At 38.6% G+C, this 14201-nt stretch overlaps 1 protein-coding gene across 1 annotated transcript; it reads right to left on the bottom strand.

Moving 5' to 3' along the window:
* Positions 1-2232: 2232 nt before the first annotated feature.
* LOC140226568 (transcription initiation factor TFIID subunit 8-like) lies at positions 2233-11514 on the bottom strand. The gene is made up of 5 exons (XM_072307024.1): positions 11343-11514; positions 9341-9502; positions 7779-7903; positions 6010-6157; positions 2233-5169 (listed from the first exon to the last, which is right to left on the bottom strand). Exons 1-5 carry the CDS (start codon positions 11482-11484, stop codon positions 4880-4882), a joined length of 867 nt encoding a protein of 288 aa, XP_072163125.1. The 5' UTR covers positions 11485-11514; the 3' UTR covers positions 2233-4879.
* Positions 11515-14201: the final 2687 nt, after the last annotated feature.

The following is a 14201-nucleotide window of genomic DNA, read 5'->3' as shown; positions in this document are numbered from 1 at the left end:
TCTGGTACACATTTTCAGGGCAGGCTTCTGGAAATGGATGATGGGCAATTTATCTTTATCACTGTAACGTATAGGGGCCTACTATATAATATCTAAACATATGACAATTTAATTTGATGACTTCACAAGACTCTAGGGGACAATCCACACACAAAGTATTTAATCACTTTTGGTGCTCTCTGTCTGTAACTTCTTGCTATGTCTGTGGCAATTGAGTAATATGGAGAATATGTCTTTGTAGAGAGAAAAATGTAGGGATTATGCATTGATAGATTCTAGCCATCTTCGGGAAACCTCTCATTTTTCCCTTTTTTTTTTTTTCATTTTGTGAGGAAAGAAAAAAAAGAAAGAAAGAGGTTCTCTATCTTCTGTCATATCTTGCCAAAATATTCGATTTCGAACACAAAAGGGATTGTATAGTTCTGGTTGAGACCTAACTTCAGGTTTCTAAAATTTTTGTTGAGATGGTGAGAAACCTCGTACGAAATATGAAAGAGCATGTAATTCCAAGAGAGATTCAGTGTTTATGAGATGAAAATTGGTTGTGACATGGCTAAGATGCCATGGTACCCACCTTTTATTAGGATTGCTTTTTTCCCCTTTGTTTTAAAGGGATTTCCCAGCCATTCCAAAACCAATTTTCATGTAATGAATTTTGAATTCCTCTTTATTTAGAATGGTATGCTCTGTATTATTTCATAAGTGGTTTGTTGGTATCTCTCACAGTGTGAAACGCCCAATCCTCATCTCCACCAATATACATCTACCATCCCTTTTTGTGGAAGCCTGATACTCTGTCAATGCATTACTGCACTTTGAATGTCACTGTGGTGTAGTACTTGGCCTTTGATACTTGCCAGGCCTGTCTTTAATTTCGAAATGTTACCATGGTTACTACTGCAAATCCTCTCAGTTGTTCTAATCAGAGGTACTATTGGACTCTTGTGATACCAAACTCCATTGGACCAATGATGCTGATATGCTATGTTGAAATTGTGTTTTATCAGGGTTTACAAAGCAATACCCATGTTGCATAATACAGAAAGTCTGATCTGCAATGTAACATATATTACAAGGGTCTAGAGAAATTACTGTGTTATAGCGGGACTTACTTTGTTGTATCAGTATTCTGTGTTTTGAGATTACACTACAACTGTATGTTCCAACTGTTGGGTAGAAAACAGATTGAAAGGCACAATGTACCTTTTTTTTATGCTGCATTCATGTTACTTTTGCAGGGAATGTTCTATCATACATCCCTAAATGTATCATATTAAGTGAAAGAAAATGTTTCCGAAAGCAAACATTTGAGTCCACATTTTCTCTGGGTGCAAGATGGCAATGAAAATGTCGTACAAAATTACAACTGTACTTCTGAAGACTATAAATTGTTCCAAATGACCAACCAGAGTGAGCATAAAAGATGCATACCAAAGACATTGAATTCTAATAGTGCTGATTATTTATAGAGTCTTGAGTTTTTACACAATCAGTGGAGAGAAAAGTACTTGTTCAAACAACTGTCTTAGGTTGCACTCTTTAATATTTGTTTTGTTTTACTTTTGATTTGTCTTCTTTGTTGTTTGAAATGCTGGTTTTTGTTCTTGTCTCGTTGAGGCTGTTCTGCTTTGTTCCATTATGGTTTGTTGGCAATTTTCACAAACTAAAGTCTGCATGTTAGTTTTGGTATTGTACCACAATTCTGTCAGAAATAGAATGCTCAGGAGCAATCTATCATAATGTATTCAATATGTCAGGGTCTTTTGAGCTACCATACAGAACGCATAACAGACCAACCTCGGAAGTGATGATTTTACTCTTTGAATTTCTTATTTCATCAATGATGTCTTGGCACATCCTCCCCTCCCTCTTGGTGACAGATATACTGTAGGCATAGTCAACATTGATTAGGCCAAGAGTTGATAATTTTCACCTTTGTCACTTGATACACTCGAGTCTATATAAAAAATAATGGTTTTTGTGTCGTGCCAAGGCTATTGTACGCTGTATATCAAATTGTTTTATTAGAACAGAATATTGTACAGAAATTTTTATTGCACCCAAAGCATATACAGCTGTATTTAGTAGTGAATGTATTTATTCTTTGCACCTGGAAAGGAGAGTACTATATTTTTGTCATGAAGTTATACATGTCCTGAGTTCCATGATTAAAAGCAAAATGTAATTCAACACAGAAAGTACATACAAGTGCAGTTTTTGTAGAGTTTGGTCTTAAATAAAGTTGTTTATTCTGCATCCTTTTTGACATGATTGGATTGAGCGTTTGTCAGTGAGCAGCTCCCAAGGGTAGAATTGTAACACACTGAAAAATTCTAAGTCACAGATAGTACATGTGTTTGAATCATTTAACAACTATATATATATATTTTAAGAGAAATTTAGGAAAGATTTATGGGTCGGTCAATTGGACACGTGCAGGGACATGACACACAGTTCCTGACTTGACCTTATTCAAGTAGTATACATGTGGTTGTGTTCTTATGGCTTCTTTCCTGAGAACGTATAGAACTTCAACATTCTGCACATTGCACACTTGGCTCAGGGTAATTAAAATTTGATGAAGTGATCTGTCGTTCTGCTTTCTTGAGTTTACTATTAAACATGTTAAAGGAGAAAGAAACCCAAATACAAATGTAAATCGAGGAAATGCAGCAACATGTAACACTATTTAACGGGAAAGTATGAAGAAAATTGATAAATAGATTCAAAATCAATGAAAAATGTAAAGTTTTGTTGCAACAACTGCTGGATGAGAAGACTACAACACTTTGTGAAATCACATATGGACAAGATTATAAAAGTGATTATAAAGAAAATTCAAGATATTTTCACTTTTTTTTGACAAAACAACAGAGCACTTGATCTTACCTCTTTCAGAAAGCAGGGGAATATTACTATGTCAGTAACAAGTCAAGTGAAAGTGTACTTTTCATTAGATAACTGGAAAGGCACACTGAGAGCACAGACCTCCACCAAGCAGCTACTTTCCACTGATGATCTTGCTTTACCATAGAGATCAGTGATTTCCACCCATATCGCCAGATTTCCCAAATTAAAAGCCTTTGTTTCGTCATAAACCCTCAGCTGCGTGGCGCTTTTCGCCCTAGCAGAAACTAGAGCACGCACTTTAGTGTGCGTCTGAAAACCTCAAATATGCGCAGCTTGAACTCCCAAGTTCATTGACCCTACCTACCAAAATATTAAAAAAATCCTTCACAAAATCCATAAAAATTTCTGGAAACTACCAAAATTTAATCATGTGTTCTTTGTGTCATTTTCAACCTTTCCTGCAAGTTTCACTCAAATCTGTGGACAATTGAATTTTTTTGAGTTATTTTGCACACAGACAAACATACAAACAAACCAACGGTAATGAAACCATAACCTCCTCCCTTGGCAGAGGTAATAATGATAATAATAAAAAAAAAGGAATGATAACAACACTACATTTTGTGGTTCTTGTATTTTCTTTTTGCATTATTCTCACATCATTGCCCATACATGACGTCAGGAGCTGCAGTAGTCTTCTCATACCATGATGACTGCACTGATACTTTGAAAATTCATAACTTTTTAATGGACTGTCAAATTTTCCTAAAACTTGGCTGATGTGTTCATCTAGTAATTATTGCTGCATTCACTCAACCTATGTTAACCCTATTCCAACTGAAATTGACCCCCCCCCCACGACATTTCGTGCCACGATTCCGCAGTGCGCAAAGATTATGCCACCTCGTTTCATTACTTTTTTCATTTAAGTCTCCCGCATACTTTGAGTCCAAATTTGCGACGTCCGGGTACACCGTTCTGAAGTTACGTAATGTTTTGCATATATGCGTGTCAACCAGAAAACAGCTCAAATTCATGATATTGTGTGCAAATCCAATGCAAATTGTGTGTTGTTGTTGTTGTTGTTGTTGTTTTTTTTTGGGGGGGGGAATTGATATGCCATTGAACCCTATAGGACAAGTACGTGTCAAGCACTTGACTTATTAAAGCTTTTTCATCAGCATTTATCGAACCACCAAACCTTGAACTAACTGCAGAGTTGTAGTGAGCCCACTCTAGGAGTACATTGTAGCATACATGTCATGTACTATTTGGTCCAACAGGAAGGCTGTGACACAACATGGGTTATAGGGATTAGGTACATGTGGTCTCTATTCAATTATAATTACTTTCCCCCACAACTGTGCCAATCAGTGAAGTAGACCACTATACAAGGTTCTGTAAGCTATAATTCGTCATGTGCATACAGCCCTGGATCCATGCCTCATACAATGTACTTGAATACAAGGTATGGTGTACTACATATACAATTGCACCACTGCTTCAAAGCCTCCAGGTCCACTTTTATGGACTCATCAACAAGTTCTATCACGAGACCCAGGAAGAAGGTGCATATCCCTTCATATGTTGCTGAGGACACAACTTTGAAAGCTGCCGCTTTACACCTCTAGGCATGCATAGCTTCAAAGCTCTCATATACAAACAAAGTCTTCAAATGTTGGTATTCCTTGGACACAATTACCATCCATACAGCAGACGGACAGACAGTGCCTACACACAAACGCTGTCCTCTCCAGAGTGAACGTACATTAGTCTCCTCCAAGCTTGCCTGTCTTCAATCCTCTTATCACCGCTCAGTTAAAGCATCACAAGCAGATGATGCGGACTTTTACGTCACAGACCATCCACAGCCAATACATCAGGTGCCTTCCTGGGCAATTCTCACCACATTCCACGTCACGTATCATTCATTTCTCTCAAAGTTCTCCAGTTCGCCACAGCACCGTACCCCTCACCAGTTCATTCTGGCGTATTGTCCGCTAAAGCAGCTACATAGTCGCTGCACAATTCACTTCTTCTTTTTGTGGCGGGGCCGCTTCGGTTGCCGTAGGAACGGATTGTCGATGGCGTCTGGGTCGACCCGCTTCTTCTGCGCCCCGCCCTGCGACCCTTCCTCCTCCAGCTTGGGCTTGGTGTCCCCATCGGCAGCGTCCTTCTTCTCCTCCGCGTCTTCCAGGAGCTTCTGTTCGCTGTCATCCGCCTCTCCCGTCTCCTCCTCCTCTTTCTCCTGGAGGATGTCATGCTGGGGTGGGAGGAGGGCATCCAGGTAAGGCATGGGGCAAGGGGTGCAGGCAATCACTGGTGGAGGGAGGCAGTGGGGAGTGGTAGAGGGGTAAAGAGAGTGATACACAGTGAGAGTAATGAGCCTTTTGAGCACCAAGCAGTTAGGTACTCTCTTTTTTTTCTTCTTCTTCTTCTTATTCTTTCTTTAGGCAGTGCTTCCATGAAGCTTGAAGTGCTGCAACGCATACAACACAATAACTAGAATGTACGTTAGTGCAAGAGTACACAGCTGGCAAACCTGCCCCTCCCTACCCAAAAAAACAACAACAAACAAACAAACAAACAAACAAACAAAAATATATATGGAAGAATGTCTTTGCAGATTCTCAAAGCTGCTAAGACCCTTGTTCAGTCTAAACACATAATAAACTGAATCATTTCAAAATGTTATACATCAATGTCTTCCGGCACAATCTGAAAATAGGATAAATGTAGCATCACTAAACATATGACTTCGTAAGCATCACAGTTCAAAGGTCAACATTTTGATACAGGTCAGGACCCATGTCTCCCAATATATATATTTTAATGTATTATAAATTCTCAATGTTGTAATTTGTCTCCAACTGCATTTATACGTATCATCTTTTCATGTCATTGGGTTAATGAAAAATAATAATGATACAGTGGTAATAAAAACAGTAGGATAATGGTAATGAAATAACAATATTTTTTTGGGGAGTATGCTAGCTACCCAACCTGCTGTGTTCAAGTACACAAACCCCTCAGTCCACCAGTAAGTACACAATGTACACAATGCAATACGTAAATTAAATCAATATAGACAACAAACTTTGAACATGTCACTTCGCAAACGAGTAACACACACTGTGTCCAGTGGCCAGAAATACTTACGTGGAAACAGGTTGCTGTCACCGGGGAAGAGGGTCTGAGTGTCGCCCGTCTTCGCGATAAACCGTGTCAGGGCGCGCTCAACATCGCGGCGCTGCGAGGCGGCTTTCTCCCTCACCGTCTTGTATTCGTTGTCTTGCAGCTTGAAAGTCTGTTTCCCAGAAACACATATTCAGAAAGAAAAAAGAAAATTGAAGAACAAATGAAAGTCACTCAAATGGCACCTGGCTTGAAAGGTATTATCCTATTTTCGCATTCTTATTCTAGATCCGTTATGCTACATACTGATGTCTTGCAGCTTGAAAGTCTATTTCAAGAAACATGTATTCAGAAAGAAAAAAAGGAAAATTGAGAAACAAATGAAAGTCACTCAAATCGAAGCTGGCTTGAAAGGTATATTTTCGCATTATCATTCTAGATCTGTTGTGCTACAGTATATGAGTGTTCTGAATGGCACAATGCGATAGAGTCATCTTTAATGAAACATTGGAAAGGAAAACAACAAACTTCTATGTCTCTGTCCCTTTCTTTCACATTCCTTCCCCTCCCTCAATATAAAAATGGTACAAAAACAAAAACAAATTAATTCCATTCTTCCTTGGTTCATGGATAAATACACAAGTCACACTTACAACTTCATTGTATACTTTTGATACTGTTCTTCCAAAACTGATACTCAAAGCAAAAACAACATGATAACAAGTAAAATAGCATTTACAGCAATTGACCCTATATGTACCACATTTGTTGCCTGTCCACAGGTAATGTATGTGTGTAGAATTTGTGCACATTTCACTTTTTAGCAAGGAACAGGGTGGTCCACAACTTGAAATTTGGTGCACAGCACGGAGCATGTTGCAGCGACATGCTCAAAACCCTCTTTGACCACCCTGATAGATTGGGTCAATCTGGTTTTTGTTTTGTGTTGTTTTATATTAAATTTCATAAAAGACAACAAGCATTGTACAATTACGACTCTAGGGCATAATCGATGAGGAATTCTTCTAGTCTGAAAATCTGCATCCCTTTTACAAAGATGACTTTGTTTGTTTTGGGGCTTTGATTATGGCTTTGATTTGACAATAAGAAATTTGAAGAAGAGAAAAAATTGGAAAATTTTGTATATATTTTTTGTTTTCTGGTGTACAAGACTGAACTAATGTAAGCACCAAAGATAGTAGATAACAAGATACGAAGGCGCGCGATAAAAATGGACACAAAATGGCTACCCTACATGACGATACAAAAGAGAGCTAAGTACAAACTCAGTACACTTAGGAACATCACTCATTTCAAAAGGTAGTGGTATTTTTATTATCTTAAAAAGATTTAAAAATTATAGTCGTAGCTTTTTTTTGATTAAGGGGATTAATCTGAAGAACAAGATTTTAAATTAATAAGGATTATTTCGTGGAGGTAAAAATTTGGCAACAACATGATCTCACAATCAAAGACGCTTGATAAACAACAACAACATCTTCAACGACAGCGCGTCTCAGGCAAAGACACACATCACCTGAGACGCGCTGTTCCTGAAGCCGCTGCTGTTGTTTATCAAGCGTCAAGGCAGCGCGTCTCAGGTGATGTGCGTATAGGCTCGAGGACCGCGCGCTGTCCATTTGTTTTGTACAGGATTAGCGCGCACTTTCGTGTCTTATTAGTTAAGCGTCTTTGGTAAGCACACAGAGAAATCTTTTGGATTATCATGGGCTGTATACATCTAGATTTATTGTTATTATTTCAATTTTAATATGAAAAGATTTTTATCGTACCGGTGTCCTTATGTAGGTGTGAGCGTCCGGAAACACAGGCAGATGGTCTAGGATGTAAGATGGGTGCTTCACCCTCTGACCAACCTGGAGACCCGAGGGGTCAGAGGTCGGCCTCAGCTTGTCCTCTGCTCTCAAGAACATTTTACATAACAAATAGTAAAACACCATTAGATCAACAACTTACTGAAGGGCTGCTCGTTGATTTCAAGCATTCATCATGGTGAAACTTCAATTGAAAAATCAATGATTGCAGCTTAAATTTATATCAATTTCAAATGTCTGCAAGTCTATTCTGGACTGAGAATTCATCACAGAACCATGTGCACAAGTTTGTAGGCATAGCCACAAACATGACAGTCTCTTTCTGAAAGACACATATTTCCAATGGTTCCCTGTGGCTGACAGCCCCTTACCAATGCCACTTGTGTGTAAAGGCAATATTATTTATCCCATGAATAAAGTTGTAACATGGTGTACCATAGCACCAAGCCAGAGCAAACCTGGAAATTAATGTACGTGTAAGTAATGAGTAACTCAGCATTTTCCACAACTCCTGGACTGGAATCTTGTCACTTGACGTTCAAACCAGTACATCTGCTTGTTTGTTTGTACAATGTTTGTTTGTATGTTTTGTTTGTTTGCTTGTTTTTTTTTTCTTCTTCTTCTTCTTCTTCTTTTTTTTTTTTTTTTGGGGGGGGGGGGAGGAGGTGGTAAGGGGAGGGGACTGATAAATATTTGAAGTGAGTAAATAATTCATTAGAAAGACCTGCAGTACAAGTACCTGTGTAGTTTTTCCAAGATTAATCAAAGGTACCCTGTAAGGCAGGTAATGCATTGCTTGATTGTTTCTTTCTTTTTGAGATTTACCACAGGCAATACAATAACAGAGGATTGTACATTCATCTAAAATATACAAGGGCTTATTGATTTAGGAATATTTGCTGATTTCCTGTATCAAAAAGTAAGTTGTGCGTTGATTTATTTTCTAAGCCCTGTGCATCTTACCTACAACCTGTAGCTTGAGGCCTGCTATGCTTGCCATACAATGTACACGTATGTTTTACCGAATACAAAAATGGACCATGTAAAATTCTTGATGGGCCATGGTGGAAACACCCTGTGTGCCACATTATTCTGAGATACCAATGTAGTCAAACTTTGAGAAAACATTCTCTTTTTCAAATCTATGTAACTTTTACAGATTTCTGTTGAACTGGACATGTAGTGTACAAAGTTGTAAAGAAAATAGCAAGCTTTGCTTTGATGTAAATTGTATGTTAAATCTTTGATTATTTTTCTTTCAAATGACCAGTAGCTACATTTTGAAAGCATGGGTTTTGCACACAATACAGTGGAAAAAACTTAGAATTTACATGCAAAAGAGAACATCTGAGAGGAATGGAATCGCGAAAAACACTTTCATTGTCTTGTGCCATTTGGTGATTTATCGATCAGTTTGGGCGGGTTTGTGCATTTGAGCAGAATATGAGAAGTTGGCATGCCATCGACTGAGTCGGGCATGCGAACATCGGACATAAAGAGTTAATAGAGAGTAGACTTACGTTTAGGGATCATTATCTTCGGTTTCATTCTCGCATACTTCATGAGGCCAGAGACATCTGAGCCCATCTGGGATATTGCCATGGCGATGTCCGTTACCATGGGGAGTGTTCTGCAGGCGAGTTCGCTGTAAGCCCTGCTGCTCTGTGCTAGTTCGGTTATGTCTGTGTAGAAGACAGGGAAAAGACACACGTATTCATAAAGTGCATGGAGTTGATGGGACGGTGTACAGACAAGCTGGAATCGTGAAGCTATCACATCAGCAGGTAAAGAACTGGTCATTGGTCAACTGGATCAAACTTTATCTAGAGTTCATCGGGCAAACTTGGTAAAAGGAGATTATTGGGACAAAGTACACTGTATCTTTACCCTCTAGACCAGACCTGATTACTTATATAATCATGACTAAGAAAAAGAAATAAATAAGATGAGACAAAGTTAAAGGGATTGTACAGTTTTGGTTGAGACCTAATTTCAGGTTTCTAACATTTTTTGATGAGATAATGAGAAACCTCTTATGAAATATGAAAGAGCATGTAATTCTATGAGAAAATTCAGCGATTATTTGATGAAAATTGGTTTTGAAATGGCTGAGATATCCAAAAAAGAGCGATTCTAATAAAGTGTGGGACCCACACTTTATTACGATCGCTTTGTTTTACTTTGTTTTTGGATGTTTCAGTCATTCCAAACCCGATTTTCATCAAATAAACTTTGAATTCCTCTTAAAATGGTATGCTCTGTACTATATCATAAGTGTTTTCTTGGTATCTCGCAAAAAGTTAAAAGCCCAATTCTCATGTCCACCAATACTGTACTATCCCTTTAATTCAACTACTCATTTACCACCCCCCCCCCCCAAAAAAAAAGTAGAAAATCTTTTCAAATCAGGTATATTATCCTACATATATTTCTTTATTAATACTGACTTTTCCACATAACAGGCAGGCATGAAAATTGGTTAAAAACATTTAAGACCTTACACGACATGCATTTCCTAATATGCTAAAACAACAATGTAGTCTGTGAGCCAAAAAACAAACAAACAAAATAATAACAATATAATCACATTCACTCCTTTGCACAAATTCTGGCATGAAGTGCATTTCACAGTGGGTAACTTAAAATAAGCCTCTGCAAGCTTGACTGAAGAATAACCAATACTTGACCAGTACGTCCAGCCAGAGAGTACTGACCAAGACACTGGCACAATATAACATCAGCTGCATACTATCACAGACAAAATTAAGGTTAGCTTGTGCAAGTAATACTGAATGTACAGGGTTTTACTATACAGTACTGTATATATACGGGTGTATTTCAACTTGTCCACTGCACATTTAGGTATTGGAAGGGCTGCATTTTTTTTTTACTTACATTGTACATCTTATTTGCCAATTGTGTCTACTTGCCCAATCAACAGGTTTTACAGTTGCTTAGGACAGATGGGCAAGTGAGTTTGTTATCATGATGGACAGCCTAATTATGCTTTCAAAGAAAATTGCATATTCAGGTTGTCAGGCTTTAGAGGGCAAAAAAGTAATCAAAACAATGAAAACAGAAAAAATACAGATTATTAAAGTGTACTGTTGAAAATTTTGAGAAAAATAGACAGAAAACATGAACTTTGAAAGTTAAGGGCGTAAGTCGTTAGTAGGCAATGTAGATGTGTTCCACTTGATTTGTACACAAAAATTGTGAAATATTTTTTTTTTTTTTTAACCTTTGGCGAGCAAAATTTTCTTTAAACTCTTTCTCGAGGTGTATACATTGTAAAAGCAATACATTTTTTTTTTTTTATTTCCCCTTCAGCAGTTAAGCTCTGACTATGTAAAAATAGGAATATAAAAAACATTAGTGAAATTTTGTATACAAATGAAAACCTGACTATTTTTGTTTTCATTTAAAGCAGATAGTGGTATGGACACTGGACTGACTTTTGATTGAAAGGTGGCTATACAAAAGAGGACAATTCAGAAGAACTTATCCCCATATGTGACTCACAGCTCTGCAACATTTCAGTCAGTGTTTCAAGACAGTCTTTGTCGGCAGCAGTAAATCCAGCCTCCAGGCTGATTGCGGCCACGGCAACATAGAGGCCCCTGCGTTGTGCCGCAGCAAGGGGCGAGTTCTCTGTGGTCGTCATGGCAACTCAACCTTGGACTGTTCAGCAAGACAGCTGTGACATTAGAAAAAAAACCAGAAATAGATTATCAGACAAGTGTCCAATCAATTCATAATCATACCATGAGCTCCAGTACAGCTGCAGTTGGCCCATCTCAGAAAAATGCTATCTTATATACAGGTCTACTCTAGACAGCAGAGACTCCAACTCTCCCGTTTTCGACGGGAGATCTCCCGCCGAAAACCTATTTTTGCAAAATCTCCCGTTCTCCCGTTTGAGATCTAATTTCTCCCGCCCTGGCTCTTTGTCTCCCGTTGGAAGGGATTTCTTACTTATTTCTATCGTATGTTGAAAAAATAAGCCTTAGATAGCACAAGAGAGCATCTAGAACCCTAGGAACTTCGCGCTTCGCACACATCAAGTTGGAGTCTCCCGTTTGCTAGGGGTTTCAGGCGGGAGAATCTCCAGATCAGAAGGTGCTTTGGGTTGGAGTCTCTGAGACAGATGTACACTTTGTACCATAAAGGAATGCAAGAATAGGTGGATTAAAAGTGTACTGTTTATTTTCCACTGTAGCTAATTTGTAGGTTATCTACTGTTTATTTTTCCACTGTAGCTAATTTGTAGGTTATCATTTTTATGGCTACTCAGGCTAGGTTAGCAAAATTTGTCAGCGCACATTGTGTCATAGATCTATAAACACATCGAATCTCCCAAACTGAATTCTGAATGTAGTTTATGTACAGTACCGGTATTTTCTGTGTCACTACGTCACAGATTGCTGTAGAGATGTACAACTACCATCTCTACTGAGTGAAATGTGCATGCAGCAATACCTGCCTTGAAGTTGAACCGGGCCATGTAAGTTCATTTTAGACTATCTTGTTAGAGGTCATTTTTTGGAAGTTTAACTGGGATAGGGTGCTGGACAGGTGCATTATGTGTGTAGTCAATGGCCGACCTAACCCTAGCCTTTTGGCAAGGCCTCGTGGCTAAAAGAGAGACTATCTGCGAGAGAGCGGGTGAACACAGGACCGAGCGGCGCAGCCCCCGAGGCCTTTTGAAACCTGACATGAATTTCTTATCTTGAGCTTTCTTTCTCGCCGATTCTGCTACCAAAATGTATGGGTAGCAGCCAATCAGCGACCGCATTGCTCACCACACTGTTGCATCAATCTTGAGCCACGAGGCCTTGTCAAAAGGCTAACCTAACCCCGGCGCGGGTTGCTGTAGTCAGTGGTAGTTGGTGCGGTTCACTTATCAATGCTTATGGCAGCTGCAGACCATGTTTAATATTTGCATCGGGAGCTACGGGAGCATTAAGAAACAATAAGTGAAAGATGTCAGCATTAAAAATCATGGCTGCCCCGTTTACAGTACATGTGTGCCCAATTCTACGATGATTTAAAGTAGGGCTTAGACCGTCTATACCTAGAGGTATAGAGTCTAGTTACAGGCCTAAAGTTCTAACGTAACTCTGTTACCGATTACAATTTGCATTACCAGCAATACACAGGACCCAACGAGTGGGTCTACACTATTGAACCCAGACTACAAACACGACTATGACTACAGACTGCACTGCTGTCTAACCCCAGCTAGGTAAGTAATGTGCTACAATTATGAAGCATGATCATAGGATATAGTGAAAACAACTAGGCTAACGTCATCTAGAGAGTATAAATGCGATTTTAACGTCTTTAACTTACATGATCCTGCAGCTGTGATAGCGTCTTCCGTCAAATTTGATTTTTGGCACAAGGGCGCCGCCATGCGTTGAGCACTGGCAGACAGGCGCTTACATGAAGATGACGCACGATAATTTACTACAATATTGCATTTAAAAACAAAGCGGGGTGAGAGAGGGAGGGGTGCAGGGGGATGAATTTCCTCTTCTTCCCCAGAAATTTATAACTTTGTTTAAAAAGCAGGTGCTTTTTTTTTTATTGTCAAAATAATTAGGCCTATATGCATCGAACACGTGGGCATTTATCCACAAACTCGCAACCTCATTTTCATGCCCTCATTGAAAACTTAATTCTTATGATGATGACGATGACGATTATAACGGTATGTGACACAATATATGTTTCTCACTCATTAAGTTAAGATGAAATATAAGCTGAGCACCCAACTTCCTCCAAAAGACAAAGACAAAAAAAAGAAAGAAAAAAAAAGTTGCCTTGCCGGATAGTCTTTTAAAGCCCCACCCATTTACACCTTAATCGCTCACAATGGTGGTCTCCTGCATTCAACTAGCTCTGATATTTACTGGAATTTTTTTAATGTTTTTGAACAACATCATGGCTTTAACATGTTCATCTCTTGCTGTAATGTTATTGAATAAAATGAATTGAATTGAAGAAATTTTATGTTATCATTATAATTGCACTAGTTTTGTATATTCTTTGTGTATTATTGGGACACCCCTCCCCCCGAGACTTTTCAAACTCTGTCTTGTCCGAGGTATACGGTGCTAATACAAAACAACAACAACGAAATAGGTCCAAGCTATAATGCCGAAAAGTGAATGGATACATGGCATCAATTATCACGAGTATGTCGTCAAGGAATATTTCTTGTTTTTGTACAATCTGTTTTCTACAAAAACTACGATTTATCTGGCCTTCATAAAATATTTCCGTTTCACATATAAATTCATTAATGATAATAATAATAAAACATTACGGGGGAGACGTAAATTATTTTCAGTTATTGAGTTTTCCTGGAGACTAAAG

This window comes from Diadema setosum, chromosome 3, assembly GCF_964275005.1.
Source record: "Diadema setosum chromosome 3, eeDiaSeto1, whole genome shotgun sequence".
NCBI lineage: Eukaryota > Metazoa > Echinodermata > Echinoidea > Diadematoida > Diadematidae > Diadema > Diadema setosum.
The sequence above is the reverse complement of the archived record's forward strand: the minus strand, read 5'-3'. Positions and strand labels throughout refer to the sequence as shown.